The following is a 20,221-nucleotide window of genomic DNA, read 5'->3' on the forward strand; positions in this document are numbered from 1 at the left end:
AAATGAGCCCTCTCTGAATTTTATAGAATTCCGTCCAAAAGAACCATATTTGCCCCCAGATCATACTCTATATAACCAGCCCCTGGAGGGCTTGTGTCGTTACCGGAGTTTTTATATGATCTTTGAACTACTTTTAATAAAGTGTCTTTCTCAAACTTTCTATCGGTTACATTTGGGAAAAGAAGGGCGTAGGAGGGAGGGGGGCTAGTTAAGACACATAAATTCAGACATGCAAACCAACAAAGACAGGCACTGGGACAAGCATAAGAACCGTATATTTCCCCAGGGCATAACTTGCAACAACTGCTCTCTTGCCCTGGGGGGTTGTGTTGACAAAGGAGCTTTTTATCTGACCTTTGAACTATTTCTAACCAAATGGCTATTTCAAAACTTTTATCGGATGTATTTGGGAGAAGTTAACCATGGAGGGAGGGGGGAAATAGTTGCTCTTTGATCTCGTTTGACTCTTAAAAATTGAACCAAAACTTTTAATTTTCAATCAAATTAGCCCTCTCTGTAGTTTATACTGTAGGCATAAGTTACAACGCCTCTGTAGGCATAATTTACAACGCCTACCTGAGCCCTTTAAGGATTGCGTCAACCCTGGATATGTTATATGATCTTTGAACCATTTTTAAAAAACGTGGCTCTCTCGGAGTTTTTATAGGATGGGTTTGAGAAATATACGGCGTGGAGATGGAGGGAGGCTAGTCTCCCTCCTACATCTTTTAACTCATAAAAGGTGAATGAAAACTTTAAATTTCGAATCAAATGAGCCCTCTCGGAAGTTGATAAGAGCATCCCTTCCATAAGAACCATATATGCCCCCAGAGCATTCATTATAGTGCCTGCCCAGGGCCCAGGGGTGTTGTGTCGACACAGGAGTTTTCCTTATCTGACGTTTGAACTGTTTTTAACATAATGGCTCAAAATTGTCATCGGAGGGGATTTGAAAAGAGGCGTAGGGGAGGAGGGTAGTTGCCCTCGGATCTCTTTTGACTCTTAATAAGTGAATTCCATTTACCATAAAATGAGCCATCTCTGAAGTTTATACGAGCATCCCTTTCATAAGAACCATATATGCCCCCAGAGCATGCCTTACAACGCCTGCCCCGGACCCTGAGGGTTGTGTTGACACCTAAGTTTTTGTTATCTGTTTTTGGAACTGTCTAATAAAATGGTCATCTCAAAATTTTTCTCGGATACAGTTGGGAAGAAAGGAGCGTGGATGGGGCTAGTTGCTCTCCAATCTCTTTTGACTCTCAAAAACTAAACTAGAACTTTCAATTTCCAATCAAATGAACCTTCTCTGAAGTTTTTACGTAAATCTCTTCCACAAAAACTATATATTCCCCTAGGGTATAACTTAAAATCCCTGCCCTCAGCCCCTGGGGGGATGTGTCGACCCCGGAGTTTTCACTATATGATTCTTGAACTTTTTGAAAAAAGTTATCTCAAAGTTCTTATCGGATGGGTTTGAGGAAAAAATTGTGGAGTGGGGGGGGGGGGCAAGTTGCTCTCCGATATCTTTTGACTCTTTAAAAGGGAACTATAACTTTCAATTTCTAATCAGATAAGCCCCCTTTGAGGTTTATAACGCCTGGTCCTGTGCCCTGGGGGTTGTATCGATATCGAATTTTTTTTATCTGACCCTTGAACTATTTTTAACAATATTGCTATCTCAAAATTTTTATCGGATGCTTTTCAGGGAAAAGGGGCTTGAAGGGATGGGGTTGTTGCCCTCTGATCGTTTTGACTCTTAAAAACTGAACTAGAACTTTCATTTTCCAATCAAGTGAGCCTTTTCTGAACACTTCCTTAACAACTATATATGCCCCCCAGGCATAACTTACAACGCCTACTCTGGGCCCTGAAGGATTGTGTCGACCCCGAAGTTTTGTAGTATGATCTTCAAACCAATTTGAAAAAAATGACTCTCTCAAATTTCTTATCGAATGGGTTTAAGGAAAATAGAGTATAGAGGACTAGGGCTAGTTGCCCTCCGATCTCTTTTGATTCTTAAAAAGTGAAAAAGAACTTTCAATTTCTACGACCAAGTTTATGCAATCAATCCTTCAATATGAACCATATATACCCCTGAGCATTCCTTACAGCGCCTGCCCTGGGTCAAGGGGGGTTGTATTAATACACGAGTTTTCATTATCTGACCTTTGAACTATTTTTAAGGTAATGGCTATCTGAAAATTTTTATCGGATGAGATTGGAAAAAAGGGTGTGTGTAGGGGGGACTAGTTGCCCTAGTTGTGTAAGGACAAGTTTTGTAGCAGATAGATCTGGTGAAAAGAGGCAGAGGGGAGGGGCTTATTGCCCTCTGATATCTTGACTCTTAAAAAATGAGCTATAACTTTAAATTTTCAATCAAATGGGCCCTCTATGAACTTTATATGGGCATCCTTTCATAGGAGCCATGCAAGCCCTCAGAGCATAGCTTGGAACGCCTGCCCCTAGACCATGAGGGGTTTTATCGACATGAAAGCTTTTCTTTTCGATCGGTTTGGATCGGTTTGAAATAAAGGGCACAGGGGTGGGGAGGGGGTAGTTTTCGAATTTCAATCAATTGAACCCTCTCTAAGGCTTATACGAGAATCCCATTTATAAGAACCCTGTATGCCCCCAGAACGTAATTTACAACGCCAGCCCTCGTACCCTGTTTTTTTTTTTCGACATTTGAGTTTTTGTTATCTCGTCTTTTGAACTATTTTTAGAAAAATGGCTAGCTAAAAATTTAATTGGAGGTATTTGGGGAAAAACGGGTGTGGGAAAGGGGCTAGTTGCCCTCCAATCTCTTTTTAATCTTAAAAACCGAACTAGAACCTTCAATTTTTAATCAAATGAGCTCTCTCTGAAGTTTGTACGGGTATGTCTTCTATAAGAACCATATATTTCCCCAGGGCATAACTTACAGGGCTCTGGGGGGTTGTGTCGAACCTGGAGTTTCCATTATATGATCTTTGAACTATTAAACAAATGGTTATCTCAAAGTTCTTATCGTATGGGTTTTAGGAAAAAGAGGACGTGGAGGGGGGAAGATAGTTGCCCTCCGACCTCTTTTGACTCTTAAAAGGTGAACTAGAACTTTCAATTTCCAATCAAATGAGCCCTCTTTGAAGTTTATACGAGCCTCCCTTCCATAAGGAAGGGAGTTACTTAAATCACCTACACGTATACCATATACGTACACAGGACATAACTTAAAACGCCTACCCTTGGGCCCTGGGGGATGTGTAGACACTGGACTTTTTATTGTATGATTCTTGAACTATTTTTAACAAAATTGTAATCTCAAAATTTTTATCAAATGCATTTGAGAAAAAAATGGCGTGCGGGGCTGGTTACCCTCCGATCTTTTTGAACTCTTAAAAAAGTGAACTAGAACTTTCAATTTCCAGTCAAATGAGCCCTCTCTGAATTTTATAGGAGAATTCCGTCCAAAAGAACCATATTTGCCCCCAGATCATACCCTATATAACCAGCCCCTGGAGGGCTTGTGTCGTTACCGGAGTTTTTATATGATCTTTGAACTACTTTTAATAAAGTGTCTTTCTCAAACTTTCTATCGGTTACATTTGGGAAAAGAAGGGCGTAGGAGGGAGGGGGGCTAGTTAAAACACATAAATTCAGACATACAAACCAACAAAGACAGGCCCTGAGACAAGCAAACACCCATCAAGATACCAAGGCAAAGAGAGTGAGCCACACACTGGAAAAAGAAAACACCTGACCAGATACACAGGCTAATAGAATGAAAGAGACAAAAACGCATACAAACACATAAATACAGACATAAGAACCAACATAGACAGGCACTGGAAAAACAAACAACCACCCAGACACAGGCAAAAGGAGTGAGAAACATAAAAACATACAGATTCAGAAATACAACCCGACAAAGATAGGCACAGGGACAAGCAAAGACCCTTCCAGAAACACACAGGCCTAGAGAGTGAGAGAGACAAGAACAGATAAAACCACATAAATTCAGACATGCAAATCGACAAAGACAGGCACTGGGACGAGCATACACCCGCCTAGACACACAGGTAAAGAGAGTGAGAGAGACAAAATGCATACAAATATATAGATTCAGACATACAAACAGATAAAGATAGGCACTGGGACAAGCAAACACCTGCCCGGATATATATATATATATATATATATATATATATATATATATATATATATATATATATATATATATATATATATCTAGGAAATGATTCCGTCTGACACTGCTAGGCGCATGGCGATCCCGTATGCTTTGGTGTGCACGTGCTCGTAGCTTCAGTTGGCATCCAGCCATGACAACGAGAATATCTCGGTGCTTTCCGTTTTCCCAATATTCTAATTTAAAATGTGTACTGCAATTTTAAATCCCGACAGTTATAAAGTGTGGTTCGTTATACGTTTTTGTTAGCAAACACCAATAGAAATTCATCGGCAACTGTGCAAAGTGTATGGCAACGACATAATGAATCGGTTTAAAATGGTCAAACTAATGTGCATGATGAAGACAGGAGTGGTTACTATTATGTTAATATGATGCTCAGGAATTTTATCTGTGGCCTCCACTTCACACCTCTTTAATTCATATTTTAATGCTGTCTCCACTTTCTTTACATTCCTTTTGTTTTCTTATAATCTATCACTCACATAATTCTTGTACAAGCCCCTTCTCCTCTCTATTAAACATAAAGCTTTTTCACTACTATTCCTTGGTCTAGTCCTAACTTTTTAATCTAAGACACCATCAGCAACTTCACATATTGTTTTTCTAAAATTATTCCAACCACCATTCACATTGTCAAATTTTATACTCTTAAGTTTAACGTTCAACCGTTCAAGGAAAGTTTCTCTCAAATTCTCATCCTGGAATCTACCAGCATCATAACTTCCCTTGGAGTATTTACCCTTTTGTCATTTCAGGTTTAAATTACACCGGGACACTACTAGATGGTGATCTTTATTTTTAACATCAATAACAGCTCTCCTATATGCCCTAGTATCTTGTATTGATCCTACCAGTCTTCGGTTTACTATAATATAATGAAAAAGGTTTGCTGATTTACCATCACTTGAATAGGGTGTTAACTTATGGGCCATTTTATGACCATATAACGTATTCGTTATAACTAGATTATTATACCAACAAAATTGCGAAATTGCCGTTTAGTTTGTATGAAGTATTCGAAAGTCTTTTACATACTATAGTGTAAAAAGTCTGTTGCACTTCTTATTTACTGTGAAACGCGGCAACTTTGTTAGAGTCAAATAAAAAACAGCCGAATCAAAGTGAAATATATATTGACTGTGGGCAACCCCCTCCCCAGCTAAAGTACCCCGGGTAACTTACCTTGACCGCCTCCCCACCTCCCTGTGAATGGCTCTTTTCACTAATTTTTGCCAATTTTTTTTTTACTTGTATTAGTTACACATAATAGTAACTTAAGAAAATTAAAACACACCTCAGGATTCTTTAAATCAACTGTAATTTCAACTAACATATTTAAAGAGCCATATCTAAATTGTGCTGTCTTTTGACGGGTCATAAAATTTTATTTTAACCTACTTTCAAGTTTTATATTAGCTCTTACAAAATACATTTTTTTTTTTAAATAGAGAATTATTCTAGTGGATATGTTGTCTTTTAAGATACCTGATAGCTTTATTGACAAAAAATAGCCTCCTTTCGTTTCACAAAAGCAATAATTAGTTACTTTTCTTTCTAGTGCTACTTATGTTCTACTCACCTTTCTGGATAGTTAAGTCTCATACTGTGATCTGTCTATTAAATTCTTTTTTCAGCCAAAACATCTTTAAATTTACTATACGATTTAATATATGAAAAATTACAGAACAATTTATATAGGGAAGTACTTTGAACAACATTAATAGCAGTACACATAGTTCTTACAACTCATCTTTTCTTTTCCGCTTTTAATAAGTGATTTTCAATTTCTAAGTCCAAGCTTTTTGCCAATTGTTTATTGAATATTTTCCATATCTGAGTTCACGGTATATACCCCTATGCCTTTAACATGTTACTCGTAATCTTCTAGAAATTGCTCTTGCACATAAATTACTTTAAAATTTCTGAAAGAATAACTTTGTTTGAAGCACTTAATTATGCTTTTCCTCTTTAACTGATAAAATGAGGCACAAAAGCATCTATTAAATTTTTCAAGTCTTCATTACTTAGATAGTTCAATACTTTTTCAGCACATGCATATGGTACCTCAGTAAAGCCATCAAAGAGAGAATCGAAACATCTATTGGCTGGTAAGAAAAGTTATTCCTTAGAGCACAACAATTCGCAGATCTTAACATTCCTCTTAATCAACTGCAAACTCAACTAACATATAGAGAGAGCCATGTGTAAGTTTTGCTCTGATTAAATTTGTGTTGTCTTTCGACTGATTATTGAATTTTATTCTAATTTTATGCTAGTCGTGGCTCAAACTGACGCAATGAGGCTCAAAAGCATCTATCAAATTTTTCAAGTCTTCATGACTTAGATAGCCTAACACTTTTTCAGCACATTCATATGGTAACTCAGTATAGCCGTTAAAGAGAGAATAGAAACATCTATTGGCTGCTTCAAATATTCTATTCCATTCCATACCCTTTCTGAACTGACTTTTCAGCATACTACCATATATTGGAAATTGTATTTCATAGTCTGCTGTTTTATAAACCTCTACATTTTTATTCCTCGTATACGCTGTTAAGGAGCTTGATCCTTGTTCAGTTTTATAAACCTCAATTACATTGTTATTCCTCATGTACGCTGCTACGGAGCTTGTTCCTTTTACCAAAATGTCGTAAAAAGAGATATTAGAATTAACAATATTCTCCCTCTTCATGCTTGCTAGTTCTTCCATACATTCATCCTGAAACATACTTTCATATTCATCATCAGAATCAATTGTCCACCTTATGGTTTTTATCGACTGTATATTTTTTTCACTTACATATAAATTTGCCATTTTCATTTTAACTATGTGGCAAACAATATGTTCAGCAGTTATTTCCCCCGAAAACTTTCCACGATCAGAATCAAAGTAATCAGAAGCATCAGAATCATAGGTGTTAACGCTACTATAAAATGAACTTATCCCAGCAGCATTGTAATCAATAGCTGTAAGACCATATCTACTCGTAATGTTAATGTCACACCCATGTTCCAGAAGCTCTTTAACAGCTTCTATACAACCGTTATAACAAGCGTAGTGAAGTGCTGTTCTTCCATCATTGTCTCTACAGTTAACTCTAGCACCATATTTTAGCAACAGTTTTACGATGTTATCGTGATGATTTTTAGCTGCAATGTGGAGTGCAGAAATTCCACCGTTTTTCTTAACATTTATATCAGCTCCTTTATTCAAAAGCATTGTGCAAATTTCTACATTTCCTATAAGAACAGAGAGAATTAGAGGCGTATCTCCATTTTTTTCGGCTAGGTTGACATTTGCATTATATTCCAAAATAGTTTCAACAACTTTTCCATGTTTGTTTTGAATGGCAAAATGAAGAGCTGTTTCGCCCTTTATAGTTTGAGCGTCAACAATAACACCTCTGCTTAGTAGTATTTTAGCTATAACACCCTTAGTCTTGGCCGTTGCACATTTATTTGAAAATGAATCCCAACCTAAGGGGTTGCAAAATTTACATATATGTCTATCTTGCAACGCAATAAAGTGTAATGCTGTTCTCCCACATTTATCTTTAGCGTTAACGTCAGCGTCACATCTTAAAAGAACTTCAACGATTTTTATGCATCCTGTTTTAACAGCACTGAACAAAACCTCAGGACTATCTTTTAAATTTGCTTTATTAGCTAAGAGAAGCTTGGTAAGGTTTAAATCAGCATTTTCAATAGCATAAAATATTGGTGTTTTCCCAATTTCATCTTTGGCATTCATATCAGCTTCATTGCTTATCAATAAATTAGTCACTTCTTCTTGTTTATTTTTAACTGCAGTATGTAAGGGTGTTAGACCTTTTGTGTGTCCTCTGCAACCAACTAACTTATTAACATTAGCACCATACTTTAAAAGGTCTTTAACGATCTCTACATATCCTTTTTCAACCGCAGCATGCAACAATTCAGTATTATTTGTATCTTCGGGGTTTACAATAAAACCATATTTTAAAAGAGCCTCAACAGCCCTAGACATACAAGGATTACCACAGATAGCAATTTGCAGAGAGTTTCTGTTGCTTTGATTATTCAAATCTGGGCAATACTTTAAAATATCCTCAATAATTAGTAAACTTTCCTTTTCAACAGCGAGATGCAGTGCACTTTTGCCATTTTTATCCTGATTGTCAACTTTAGCTCCATACAGTAAAAGACATTGCACAATGGTTTGATTTTTATTAACAAGAGCAATATGAAGAGGGGTGTTGCTATCTTTATCTCTAGCATCAAACTGTAAAAGGAGTTTGACAACGGTTTGGTTTTGCTTTGCAACGGCCATATGAAGAGGGGTTTTGCTATTTTGCTCTGTAGCATCAACATTAGCACCTCGGTCTAAAAGCAGCTTAACAATTTCTATACTGCCATTTTCAGCAGCGTAGTGCAGGGGTGTATATTGTGTATATAGTTTAGTGCAGTCAACATAGGCTCCATATTTGAAAGAAATTCAACAGTTTGTGAACATCCTCTAGAAGTTGCTAAATGAAGAGGACTTGCACCATAATTTTGTTCTACATTTACATCACTTCCATGCTTTAGCAGTAATTTAGTTGTTTCTACATTTTTATCACTGTTTTTTATCGAGCAGTGAAGTGGAGTTTCTCCAAGCTTATTTTTTGCATTAATCCTAGATCCCTTGTCTAGAAGCATCTCAACAACTTCTGTATCACTACTATCAGCGGCTAAATGAAGTGGCGTTTCAATAGGCTTTTCATTTTTACTATTTACTTTACAGCCATAGTTTAAAAGTAATTTAGCAATTGTTATATGATTGTGTTTTAAAGCATCGCGAAGTAGCACGTATCCTTCTGACCATCCTTTTGAGTAAGATAGCCCAAAGGAACTGATTAGCTCCCTTGCTTTTTCTAGTTCTCCTTCACGAACCGCGTAAATTAAACTGTAGTTAACATCAAGGTTGTCTAGCATGGCTACTTTACTCCTTGTCAACAATTGTTGAAGTATTGATGATTAAAACTGCTGCCCTTGAATTGGATTCTCTTATCAAGATATATTTCCTTTATTTCACCTAAAAAAAAAAAAATTATAGATTAAAATGACTTGTTTGAGGGTGGGCTGCGTAGGTGAGTTGTTCCCTCCGATAATATACAACTCCGGCCGCTGTGTATGTGACCAAAATCCACAAAGCTTTTGTTATTTTTTTCACCCTCAAATAAGTGGATTTCTTCCAATGGGTACTATAGTTTAATGGAACTCTTATTGGTTTGTCATAGAAAGGCTGTATGGTCTTCGAAAATACATTGTTGTTTGTTATCAGTTAAATAACTAGGTGATTAAAATCACTAACAATAAAAATAATTCCCTTATAAATGTTTACAATTAGATGTTTAGGTAACTCTACTTAAATTTAAATTATCTAAGGAATTTTCAATTTTTAAATAGGGACCATCAAAGAGGGGCACCCAAAGAAAGCACTGCCCCACCTACCCTGAAACAAAAGAGGAGATTCAAAGTGTCCTCAAAAAGGTATAGAATAATATGTCTCTCAGATTTATTTCGTATTTTATAAATAACTATAAATCACATAAATACTTCTCCACTTCAATTTGTTCAAAGCTTCATTCTCTGCCCCCTCTCGTGGGGTTCTTATTTCGTTTGAATCCTCTATTACGACTTAATCGTTTAATCTTAGATTAATAACCAAAAGAATACTCAATGAGCAGGGGTTTCGATAGTAACATTAAGTTTTTTGTTGCTTCAAAATTATGATGTTTTTGGAGGATGTGACCCAGCATTGGGGTAGAAATTATTTGTTGTAACATTTAAGGGTGCTCCTTTAATTTGAGACTTAAAGTTCTAACATCCCTCTTTAAAGGACTACAAGGGGTCTAGTGGAACTCAGCATTCCTTCTATGGCCTTTTCTTATTTGTCACTATGAAAACTGATCAAACAATCATTTTATTCTAAAATTTCGAAAGAGCAAATGCATAGGCCATACATCTAAGGTCGACAATCATATCAGAGCCAAATAACATAATGAGCAATAATAAAAATCGATGAATTAAAACGCGAATAAAATGACACAATAGCCTGAATAGCACAATACTGAAAACCAAATATATTTTTAACATTTCCTCTTATAAAATTTTTGCCTGGAAAAGTAAAAGAAAATTGGTGGGATTCCTGAAACTAACGTTTTTATATATTGAACATTCGGTCTATTTTCATTAGTGCTTTCGAGTTATCTTAATTATCATAATTTGTTTTGTTTTTTAACAGAGAGGGAGCTGTAAACCTAAATCGAAAGGGTTTTTATACTTCCCAGCCATTCCATTCTAGAAATAGCTCCGAAAAACAGCATTTTAGGTGACACTTGGCACTTTGCGACGGAGTTAATAAGAACAATTATATAAGTGGCACCTAGGTCGATACAGAAGCTTTTGAATAATGCATTAAACATCATTTTACGATATTTTTGTATCCTTTTAATCCTGGCAGACAAAAGAAATGAACAAGGATAGGCGCATTAACCATGGAAAAAAGCAACTTTCCCTGTTTTTCCGTTATAGACCTTTAAGTCTCCAGTTAAGAATTTTATACCCTACGAAAGAAACTGTCAATTTTGGAATTTGTATTTCTTACCATTTAGACCCCCTTTGGACAAAAATTAATGTTTTTTAGCACGAAATTCCCTTAACTTTGTTTTTAGATGATTAGAATAATTTTGAGGTAGGTAACTCTACTTTAAATTTAAATTATCTAAGGAATTTTAAATTTTTAAATAGTGACCATAAGAGAGGGGCACCCGAAGGAAGCGCTGCCCCCATACCCTGAAACAAGAGAAGACATTCAAAATGTCCTCAAAAAGCTATAGAATAATATGGCTCTTAGGTTTATTTTGTATTTCATAAATAACTATAAATCACATAAATACTTCTACACCTCAATTTGTTCAAAGCTTCATTCTCTACCCCCTCTCGTGGGGTTCTTATTTCGTTTCAATCCTCTATTACGACTTAATCGTTTAATCTTAGATTAATAACCAAAAGAATAATCGACGAGTAGGGGTTTCGATGGTAACATTAAGTTTTTTGTTGCTTCTAAATTATAATGTTTTTGGAGGATGTGACCCAGCATTGGGGCAGAAAGAATTTGTTGTAACATATAAGGGTGCTGAGGATTTGTTTTTTTTAACATATAAGCAGTTGAGGATTTTATACCCTGCGAACGAAACTGTCAATATTGGAATTTGTATTTCTCACAATTTAGAGCCCCTTTAGAATAATTTTGACGTAGGTAACTCTACTTCAAATTTAAATTATCTAAGGAATTAGCAGGAGACTAATTCCTTAAATTATCACAAAATAGCAGGAGACATTACTTTGCTGTGGAATAAATTCTAATGTTACTTTGAAAAGGTGTTAAATGTTGTGATTTTCACTTAAATATAAGCTCTCTTGACATATTACGATCGATATTTTGTTGCAATCATCCATGCTTACGAATAAAAAAAGCAAATGGAACAGCAGACACACCAGCCCTATCTATACTAATATTATTTTACTTGCTTGTCAAGATGGGAGACTGTAATTCAACTGTATTTGAATTCAAACTAAGAGGGTACTAAAGTTCCGATTTTGACCCTGTGGGATCTATGAATAGTTCTTGTACAAAATTCCCTTAACTTTGTTTTTATAATAAAGTAGTTATTGTTATAATTATCATTCTTGAATAAGCTCAAAATAGCAATTTTACTTAGCGAACATTTATTTTCTATTCGTTCTGTTTGTTTCAACTGAACATTTATAACCGAACATACCTACGAAAATTGGTTCATTTTTTCCTTTTTATTTTATGCTTGGTAGTACCTGAATTTGGTTAAAAAAACAAACATGGGTTTGAGCAATTGGAAAATGTAGTTGAGTATCTAAAATGTATTGATAGATAAACGAAATCTTGGACGTATAACAAATATAGTATCGGCAGCATCAAATATCAGTGATGAGTATATTAAACTACAGGATACTATCGGTTTTACTGTCCTGCAGATATCCTGCAGTTTTACTATTGGTTTTAGCATCCTTCATCGGTAGATATGGTGAATAATGGTTGCAGTATTAGCTCCAATGTAAGGGACGCTTCACAGCCCACAGTAACCCAAATTTTAAATGTATTCAAAAAACGAAATTGTCAAGTATACTATAGTAGAGAGGCCTCTTAATCTTCGACACGAAATGACCTCACACCAATTTTAGCATGGATTTACACAATAGGCATATGATGGAAATCGGACGGAGAATTCTATTGTATCATGAGGGGAATTAAGAAACCAAAAGGCTTCTTTTCTTTAGGGTGAGAGACAAATTATTACTTCGAGTCCAAATGTGGAATTATTATTTCGAAGCCTTAATAGTGCAATTATGACATCTTAGATAATTTTCAGAAATTCAAAAAAGATACAATGGGATTAAGAGGGATTGATAGAGATTGAATATATTTAACGCGGGAATTGTTTTCTGGAAATTTTAAATGTGTCAGTGCATAGTTGCCGAAACAAAGCAACCTTCAGAAATTACTAGACGTTTTAGGGGATTATTTAGGCAAAACAGATTGATGGCTTCCTTTTCTTTGAATATTCTCGTTTATTTGATTGAAATAGTTTAATAATAATAAAAAATTAAATAATAACCTCCCGTGATCTAAGTTCCAGTATATTTCAGTTAAATGGCTTCTTTTTCTGGAAATATTTTTGTTTATTTGATTGAAATTGTTAAATGATAAGAAATTAAAATAATGATATTCCGAGATCTAGGCTTCAGTGCGTTTCAGTTAAAATGTCTTCTTTTTCTTTGTTTATTTGATTGAAATTGTTTAATAATAATAGAAAATAGCGTAATGAGCTTCCGTGATCTAGCTTTAGAGGATATTTCAGTTAAATTATTTTATCTTTGAATATTTTCGTTTTCTTGATTGAAATTGTTTAATAATACTAGAAAAGAATGTAATGAGATTCCGAGATCTAGGTTTCAGGATATTACAGTTAAATATCTTCCTTTTCTTTGAATATTTCGTTTATTTGATTGAAACTGTTTAATAATAATAAAAATAGCATAATAAGCTTCTGAGATCTAGGTTTCAGGATATTTAAGTTAAATGGCATCTTTTTCTTTGAATATTCTCGTTTATTTGATTGAGAATATTTAATAATAATACGAAATTAAATAATGACCTTCTGAGATGAAGGTTTCAGTAGGTTTCAGTTAAAATGTCTTCTTTTTCTTTGAATATTCCCGTTAATTTGATTGAAATAGTTTAAAAATAATAGAAAATAATGTAATGAGCTTCCGAGATCTTGGATTCAGGAGACTTCAGTTATTTTTTTTTCTTTGACAATTTTCTTTTACTTGATTGAAATTTTTCAATAATAATAGAAAGGGACGTAATGAGATACCCAGATCTAGTTTTCAGGATATTTCAGTTAAATATCTTCCTTTTCTTTGAATATTCTCGTTTGTTTGATTGAAACTGAATTCAAACGAGATATAAGATGCTGTAACACAGGTCCTATTTTAAACTTAGCTTGGAATTATTATTTCAAAGTCTGAATAGTGTAACTAAAGAATCTTAGACAATTTTCAGAGATTCAAACGAGATGTAAGATGTTGTAACACAGGCGCTGTTTGAAATCTGGCTTAGGACTCTTTATTTCAAGCCAGAATAGCATAACTAAAGAGTCATGGATAATTTTCAAGAATTAAATGGTGATTCAAGATAACTTAGCTTGAAATTATTATTTCGATATCTGAATAGTGTAACTAAAGAATCTTTGATAATTTTCAGAAATTCGAACGAGATACAAGATGTAGTAACACAGGCCCTGTTTGAAACCTAGCTTAGAATTATTATTAAGAAGCCTGAATTGTGTAACTAAAGAATCTTAGATAATTTTCAAGAATTAACAAGGTGATTCAAGATACTGTAACACAGACCCTGTTTAAAACTTAGCTTGGAATTATTGTTTCGATGCCTGAATAGTGTAACTAAAGAGTATAAGATAATTTTCAGAACTTCAAACGAAATACATGATGTTGTAGGAATAGTTTGAAGGTATAAAGAAGGAAAGCTTCAAAGGACAGCAACTTTCACTAAAGATCAACATCATGATTTTTTCTAATTTTTTATTATTTGAATTGTGTTGTTAGTTTCTACTTAATTGGTTCAAACAAACATTGTGGAATTTCACTGTCCTTGGTACTTTGAATCGTTTTGAATAGTTTTAACGCAGAGAGAAGAAAAGCTTTAGAATAAAGATTCTATGGAGATGATTTGTTTATGTCTTCATTTAAGAGACTAGTATCAGTGACTTCAGGTAGAATTACGGTAGAATTTTAGTAAAATCGGGGTTGAATTACATGTAATGATGATTATTTGATGATTCGCTTACATATTCATTTAAGAGACTAGTATCAGTGGCTTTGGATATAATTACAGAACAATTTTGGTCGAATTTGTTAAAATTATGCGCAATGTCAATAATTTCTGAAGAAAAATGGTTTACAAAAAATACGAAAATAGAACTATTACTAACAATTCGCTGCAACATAAGGCCACCCGAGGCCAATACAGGTACGTTTTATCAAGAAAATATTTGAAAATATCTTGCTAGCGAACCGTAAAATAATGTAAAACCAACAAAGTACTGCATAAAATATTTTTATCGAAATAACAACATGTAAAATATTAACATAAAAATATATTACATACATTATTATACATTATTAATATCATTGAACTGGTTTGGACATTTTGATTCTGTTCCTTAAAATAATTCATCATGCTCACTATTGATACTAAAGTTACTCTCTTCTCCTAGTTCATAACCTGTAGAATAATCATCAATCCATTTTGTGTCATGTAAAATTTTTACAAGAGTGTCACACACAGATTCAATATGCATTGCATCTTTGATGTTATTGGGTTCATAGATTTTACGATCAATAGTAGCAACAATGTTAACATGTACTTTATTTTCCGTTAATTGATTTTTATATTCATTAGTAATATCTTCTGCCAATGTCCTTTTTATTTTACCTGTGATATCACTGTCTATTGTCACATTATTTTTACACAGATAATAGTTTTGGTACATATACAAGATATGGTTAATGACATTAGAGCAGGAGTTGTAATAATGTCTAACTTACGCCAATACCATATCTATAGCATTTTCATTTTGTATCTCGAAAAATAATAAATGTGTTTCTTAAGTATATTTCATGTCATTTAAAGATATGTAAAAAAATAAAGTATAGCTGGGAGAGTCACATAGTGTCTGTGAGTAAGCATTTAGTACCACTAATACAGGCGCATAAATAAAAAATAAAAAAGGTTGAATAATTTTTCAAGTCCATGTCTTACATTTCAACGAATAAATTCCAAAATGAACTTTGGAATATCAACCGAATGTAACTGTGTCTTGAAAAACCAGGACTCAGCACTACAAAAATATACCAGGTCTTACATTTCAAGGAATAAATTCCAAAATGAACTTTGAAAAATCAACAGAATATAACTATGACAAGGTAAACCATGAAACAATATTTCAAAAATATTTAAGTCTTACGTTTCAAAATAAAAATTCCAAAATAAACTTCGAAACATCAACAGAATGTAATAGTGATATGGTAAACCATGACAAAACACTACAAAAATGTTCCAAGTCTTACATTTCAACGAATAAATTCCAAATGAACTTTGAAACATAAAAAGAACATAACTATGACAAGGTAAACCAAGACACAATACTTAAAATATATTTAAGTCTTACATTTGAATTAAAAAATTCCAAAGTGAAGTTTGAAAAATCAATTGAATGTAACGGTCACTAGGTAAATCACGACACAACACTACAAAACATGTTCCAAGTCTTACATTTTAGCGAAAAAATTCCAAAATGAATCTTTGAAACATCAAAAGAATGTGACACTGACAAGATAAACCATGACACAACACTAAAACAATATTCCAAGTCTTACATTTCAACAAAAAAATTCAATATGAGCTTTCAAACATCAACAGAATCTAACAGTGACATGGTAAATCACGACGAAACACTATAAAATATTAAATGTCTTACATTTCAACGAAAAATTCCAAATGAACTTTGAAACATCAACAGAATGTAACAGCAACAAGGTAAATCACGACACAACACTATAGAAATATTCCAGTTTTACATTTCAACGAAAAAATTCCAAAATTAACTTTGAAACATCAAGGGAATAAAACAGTTACAAGGTAAATCAGAAGACACTATAAAAATATTCCAAGTCTTATATTTCAACGAAAAAATTTCAAAATGACCTTTGAAACATCAACAGAATATAACAGTGACAGGGTAGACCACGACAGAACACTAAAAAATATTCTATCTTACATTTCAACGAAAAAATTCCAAAATAAACATTGAAACATCAGCAGAATGTAACAGTGACAAGGTAAATCCCGACATATCACAAAAAAAACATTACAAGTCACACATTTCAACGAAAAAATTCCAAAATGAACTTGAAACATCAACAGAATTCTAAAACTGACAAGGTAAAATACGACACAAAACATATTTTTTATAGTAATATTCTACATGTCGTTATTTCATTAAAAATATCTTATGCATTACTTTGTCATGTGTTCATTATTTTCAGGGTACGATAGTACATCAAACGATTAGAATGTCTATTCAAAAGTCAGAGATATAAGACACGGAATTTTCAGAGATAAAGATACTGCTAGCAGACTCATAGGGGATATATGAGAAACTGAGATAGGTTAATAGAACTTATACCAAAGTCTGAGAATGGACCAATACTAAGCAATACTTTTCAAAACACATTCAAATTTTAACTAGAAATAACAGTTTTTTTTCTTAGCAGTAACAAATTTCTTCTAATAGCCCCTGGTTTTCCAACAAAGATAACAAATCTCTCATAGAGGTAACGCTTTTCCGTCAAAGATAAAAAGTTATCTGTAAGAAGTAACGAGTTTTCTGTCAAATATACCAAATTTTTTTTTAGAAATAATAATTTTTTCGTTATGATAACAAGTTTTCTTCTCGAAATATCAACTTTATTTCTTTAATACCAACAAACTTTTACCTAACACTTTCAAATTACTCTTAGAAGTAACATTTTTTCGCCAATGATAACACGTTTTCTGCTTGAACTAGCGAGTTGTCCAGCAAAGACACCACATTTTTCTTTGAAGTAACAATTTTTTCATTTATGATAACAAATTTTCTGTCAGATGTAGCAAGTTTTTCTTAATTCTACCAGAAATAGCATGTTTTCCTTAACACTAAAGAATTTTCTCTTCGAAGTATCAACATTTTTCCTTAATACTAGCAAACTATTGCCTAACACTATCAAATTTATCTTAGAAGTAACATTTTTTGCCAGTGACAACGCATCAAAAGAATGTAACTGTGTCATGGTAAACCACGACACATCACTGCAAAAATATTCGATGTCTTACATTTCAATGAAAAAAAATTCCAAAATTAATTTTGAAACATCAACAGAATGTAGCAGAGACAAGGTAAGAAAAGGAATTTTCAGAGATAAGGATACTGGTAGCAGGCTCATAGGAAATATATTAGAAACTGAGATAGCTTAACAGAACGTATATCAAGGTCTGACAATACCCCAATACTAAGCAACACTTTTCACAAGACACTATTCTTTCGTATCTCTCTTGGGGCTGTCAGATCATCACCTAGAATAGACATTATTTTATTCATTTTTGGGGTCTTCCGCACTTTCTGTCCGCCAACGAGCCGACCGCCACAATAACCGTCCCCCACCCGCACCGAAGAGGTCCATTCTAGACCACTGTGACAGTCAAGGCGGCTATGGCCGAAGGCTTGGCCGGTACGGGTCGGTAGGAAGGGACCGCTGCGGCGGGTACGGCACAGCTGCTGTTCGCGGATCGGCGACGACCGCTGCGGTGGTCAATGCCACTGCAACCGAATGCCAGCCTAGTAGGAAGGACCCTTGGGGTGTCGGTAGGGGACGGCCGTTGCGGTGGTTGTTTCGGTGGCAGCCGGAAAGCGCGGAGGACCTCGACAAATTAATAAAATAATATCTATTCTAAGCGATAATGTGATAGCCCTATGAGAGAAACGATAGAATAATGTCTTTTGAAGAGTATTGCTTAGTGTTGGGGTATACTCAGACTTTGATATAAGTTCTGTTAACCTATCTCAGTTTCTAATATATTCCCTATGAGCTTGCTAGCAGTATATTTATCTCTGAAAATTCCTTTTCTTACCTTGTAGATGCTACATTCTGTTGATGCTTCAAAGTTCATTTTGGAATTTTTTTCATTGAAATATAAGACATTAAATATTTTTGTAGTGTTGTATCGTGGTTTACTATGACACAGTTACATTCTGTTGATGCGTTATACCTGGCAAAAAAATGTTACTTCTAAAAGAAATTTGATAGTTTAAGGTGATAGTTTGTTAGTATTAAAGAAAAAAGTTGATTTCAAAGAACAATTTATTTCAAAGAAAAATTTGCTATCTTTGATGGACAACTTGCTAGTCCAAGCCAAAAACGTGTTATCACTGGCGAAAAAATGTTTCTTTTAAGAAAAATTTGATAGTTTTAGGTAAAAGTTTGTATGTATTGAAGAATAAAAAAATGATACTTTGAAGAGAAAATTTGTTAGTGTTAAGGAAAACTTACTACTTCTGGCAGAAAACTTGTTATCATAACGAAAAATATTTACTTCTAAGAGAAATTTGATAGTGTTAGGTAAAAGTTTGTTGATATGGAAGAATAAACAGTTGATGCTTAGAAGAGAAAATTTGTTAGTGCTAAGGAAAACTTGCTACTTCTGGCAGAAAATATTTTATCATAACGAAATAATTGCTACTTCTAAGACAAATTTAGTATCTTTGACAGAAAAACTTGTTACTTCTAACAGATAACCCGTTATCAATAACGAAATACCTGTTACTTCTAAGAACAATTCGATATCTATGACAGAAAACTTGTTAGTTCCAACAGATAACGTGTCATCATTAACGAAATACCCGTTAATTCTAAGAACAATTTGGTAACTTTGACAAGAAACTTGTTACTTCTAACTAATAACTTGTTGTCACTGACGGAAAATTGTCACTTCTCTGAGAAATTTGTTATCTTCGGTTGAAAACTTAGTGCTATTAGAAGAAACTTGTTGCTGCTAAGAAAAAAAGCTGTTACTTCTAACAGAAATTTGAGTGTGTTTTGAAAAGAATTGCTTTGTATTGCGGCATGCGCGGACTTTGGTATACGTTCTGTTAACCTATCTCAGTTTCTAATATATCCCCTATGAGTCTACTAGCACTATCCTTATCACTGAAAATTCCTTTTCTTATGTCTACGACTTTTTAATGGACATTCGAAGCGTTTGATGTGCTATCATACCCTAGAAATAATGAACACATAACAAAGCAACGCATAAGATATTTTGCCTGAAATAATGACATGTGGAATATGAATTTAAATAAGTTTTGTGTCGGGTTTTACCTTGTCAGTGTTACATTCTGTTGATGTTTCAAAGTTTATTTTGGAATTTGTTTCGTCGAAATGTATGACTTGTAATATTTTTGTAGTGTCGTGTCGTGATTTATCTTGTCACTGTTACATTCTGCTGTTGTTTCAAAGTTCATTTTTGGAATTTTTTAATTCAAACGTAAGACTTGAAATATTTTTGTAGTGATGTGTGGTGATTTACTATGTCACAGTTGCATTCTGTTGATGTTTCAAAGTTCATTTTGGAATTTATTCGTTGAAATATAAGATTTGGAATATTTTTGTAGTGTTTCGTCGTGGTTTACCTTGTCACTGTTACATTCTATTGATGTTTCAAACTTTATTTTGGAATTTTACGTTCAAATGTAAGACTTAAATATTTTTCAGGTGTGAAAATATAAGACAAGGAATATTTTTGTAGTATTGTGTAGTGGTTGACCTTATCATTGTTATATTCTGTTGATG

At 33.9% G+C, this 20,221-nt stretch overlaps 1 protein-coding gene across 1 annotated transcript in view; it reads right to left on the reverse strand.

The window, feature by feature from the left end:
• Nucleotides 1–5,819: 5,819 nt before the first annotated feature.
• LOC148949721 (uncharacterized) overlaps nt 5,820–20,221 on the reverse strand; it is a 34,533-nt gene continuing 20,131 nt past the window's right edge. The window contains exons 3-5 of the mRNA XM_089093680.1: nt 8,715–9,245; nt 6,780–8,613; nt 5,820–6,716 (exon numbers count right to left, since the gene is read on the reverse strand). Coding sequence (XP_088949806.1) covers nt 6,465–6,716; nt 6,780–8,613; nt 8,715–9,145 — 2,517 coding nt within the window. The 5' untranslated portion in view covers nt 9,146–9,245 and the 3' untranslated portion in view covers nt 5,820–6,464. The remainder of the gene's footprint in view (nt 6,717–6,779; nt 8,614–8,714; nt 9,246–20,221) is intronic.

This window comes from Artemia sp. Qi Xiang Cuo, chromosome 8 (assembly GCF_049724085.1).
Source record: "Artemia sp. Qi Xiang Cuo chromosome 8, ASM4972408v1, whole genome shotgun sequence".
Classification (NCBI taxonomy): domain Eukaryota; kingdom Metazoa; phylum Arthropoda; class Branchiopoda; order Anostraca; family Artemiidae; genus Artemia; species Artemia sp. Qi Xiang Cuo.